A 2,156-nucleotide genomic window follows, 5' to 3' on the forward strand; every position below is an offset into this window, starting at 1 on the left:
ACTTCACAACCCACAGGCCCTGGGCAGCCACACTGCTCCTGCCCCTGCCCTGGCTTAGGATTCTGTTTTTCACGTCCAGGCCTTTGTCCAGAGAATGCCCTCTGCCTTCCCCGCCTTTCTACCCAGGCCACTCCTGCCACGCGATGGCCGGGGGGCGTCAAACTACAGCCCCGGGGCCACACCTGCCTGCCGCCTGCTCATATCTAGCTGTCAGCTGCCAACGGCTTTGACATTTTTAAATGCTTGAAAAGATCAAAAGCACACTCCTGTTTCATGACAAGCGGAAATTACCGGAAGCTCACATGTCAGTGTCCGCAAGCCAATCGCGCTGGAACACGCCATGCCCGTTTGTTTGGTCTGGGGCCTGTTCCCAATGGAGCCGCAGATGGAGCGGGAATGTGCGCACTGAGGCTGGCGGGGCCTCAGGCAGTCACAGCCTGGCCCTTCACAGGAAGTTTGCCCGCCCCAGCTCTAGGCCCAAGGTCACCTCCTCCGGAAGCCTTCCCTGACTGCCTGAACTCAGAGGTCTCCACGGGGTGTCTGATCGCCACCAGCCTCCTATGCGGGGCCGGCCGAGTCCCCACGGGAGGCAGAGCGGGGTGACACTCACCGTGTAGTTGGGAGTCAGCCTCTTGATGTCATTCAGTGCCACATCAATACCCATCACGCCCAGGATCAGCTGGTTCTGGGAGCAGAGGCGGGATCTGTCACAGGCTCAACCCCACGGGGAGCCCCCTGCCCACCCCACGCCCAAGGCTCCAAGCGGCTCTCACCAGCGGTCCCATAGGCCTACCTACCCCTCCTCCGTGCCAGCCCTTCCCGCCACGCTTCGTCCTCCCCGCGAGCCCTCACCTTCTTCTCCCCAGGGCCATCCTGCGTCAGGTTGAACACGGGGAGGGTCCCTGTCACCACCAGCCCCAGCCCCTGCAGGGAGAGCAGGAGGGTGGTCTGAGGCCAGCCAGGCCCCGCCCCGTGTTCAGAGCAGAGGAACGAGCGGCCTTTCTCGCTCCTCTGCTGGGTTTACCCCACCACGGGGCCCTCAGGGGCAGGACCCTGCGGGCACCTCGGCGGGGGAAGGGCACCCGCCCCACCCGGAGCCTTACCAGCGCGTCCTCGTACACGTTGGTCCACTGCACCTGCTTGGCCTCCTTGCCCGCCAGCACCATGGGCCTGCCCAGCACGTCCAGATATTCCTGCGGAAGGGATGGCGGCCAGGGGTCACTGGGTCCCTCCCACGGTCCCTTCCCCGTTCCGCCTCCCGTGCATCCTCAGGCCACCAGGGGGCGCGCTCACCCCACAGCAGCTCATCCCAGGCGCTGTCCCCCTGGCAGCAGGGGGCTGGGAGGAGGGGGCCCCAGCGGCTCACCTGTGTGTTGATGCGGATGGCGCCGATGGAAGGGATCTCAAAATAGTAACCTGTGAGGGAGGGCGAGGCAGAGGGGGCTGCTCAGGACCCACACACGGGGCTGTGCCCTGGGCTGTGCCTGCCGCCCCGACGTGTCCCTCAGGCTCCCTCTCTTTCTGGTGTCACTTCCCCGAATCATGTCCCCTCAGTGCTCCCCGCCATCGCCCTGCCAACGGCCCGGGGAGGGGCTGTGAGTGCAGGGGTGCGAGGAAGCGGAGCTGGGGGGACAGAGGAGCCGAGGCCTGCAGTCCCTCGTTCTAGGCTGGCAGTGACATTCAGGGCCCACCCAGGGGACGGGCCCAAGTGCATGGAGAGACAGACGGACCAGCAAGCAGACACAGGAGCAGACAGGCTGCGAGACAGAGGGGCGGCGGGCATTCAGACAGAGGGGCGGCGGGCATTCAGACAGGGGGGCGGCGGGCATTCAGACAGAGGGGCGGCGGGCATTCAGACAGGGGGGCGGCGGGCATTCAGACACGGGGGCAAAAAGACGCTCGGTCAGATGGACAGGTTGGCCACACAGAGAGACGGGTGGACGGTCACACGTGTGGGAAGATGCACAGACAGCGGATGAACAAGCCGCTGGACCTACGGACGGACAGGCGGACACCCGGGAAAATCAGTGGCACCAGGGCTGCCGGGCAGAGGTACCTTTGTTGGCGCAGGCCATCCACTGCAGGGGCGTGACGTCGTAGTTGTGCTGCCCCACGGAGAAGGTGAACACGCGCACCTGTTGGGGACCCGAGGTCAC

At 65.3% G+C, this 2,156-nt stretch overlaps 1 protein-coding gene across 1 annotated transcript in view; it reads right to left on the reverse strand.

The window, feature by feature from the left end:
* The window catches only part of CACNA2D2 (calcium channel, voltage-dependent, alpha 2/delta subunit 2), a 103,183-nt gene that overhangs the window by 12,719 nt on the left and 88,308 nt on the right, over positions 1-2,156 (reverse strand). Inside the window, exons 11-14 of the mRNA XM_014539004.1 lie at positions 1,367-1,416; positions 1,104-1,193; positions 853-924; positions 611-685 (exon numbers count right to left, since the gene is read on the reverse strand). Of these exons, the coding sequence (XP_014394490.1) occupies positions 611-685; positions 853-924; positions 1,104-1,193; positions 1,367-1,416 (287 nt within the window). The remainder of the gene's footprint in view (positions 1-610; positions 686-852; positions 925-1,103; positions 1,194-1,366; positions 1,417-2,156) is intronic.

The sequence above is a fragment of the Myotis brandtii genome, unplaced genomic scaffold, assembly GCF_000412655.1.
Source record: "Myotis brandtii unplaced genomic scaffold, ASM41265v1 scaffold207, whole genome shotgun sequence".
Classification (NCBI taxonomy): Eukaryota; Metazoa; Chordata; class Mammalia; order Chiroptera; family Vespertilionidae; genus Myotis; species Myotis brandtii.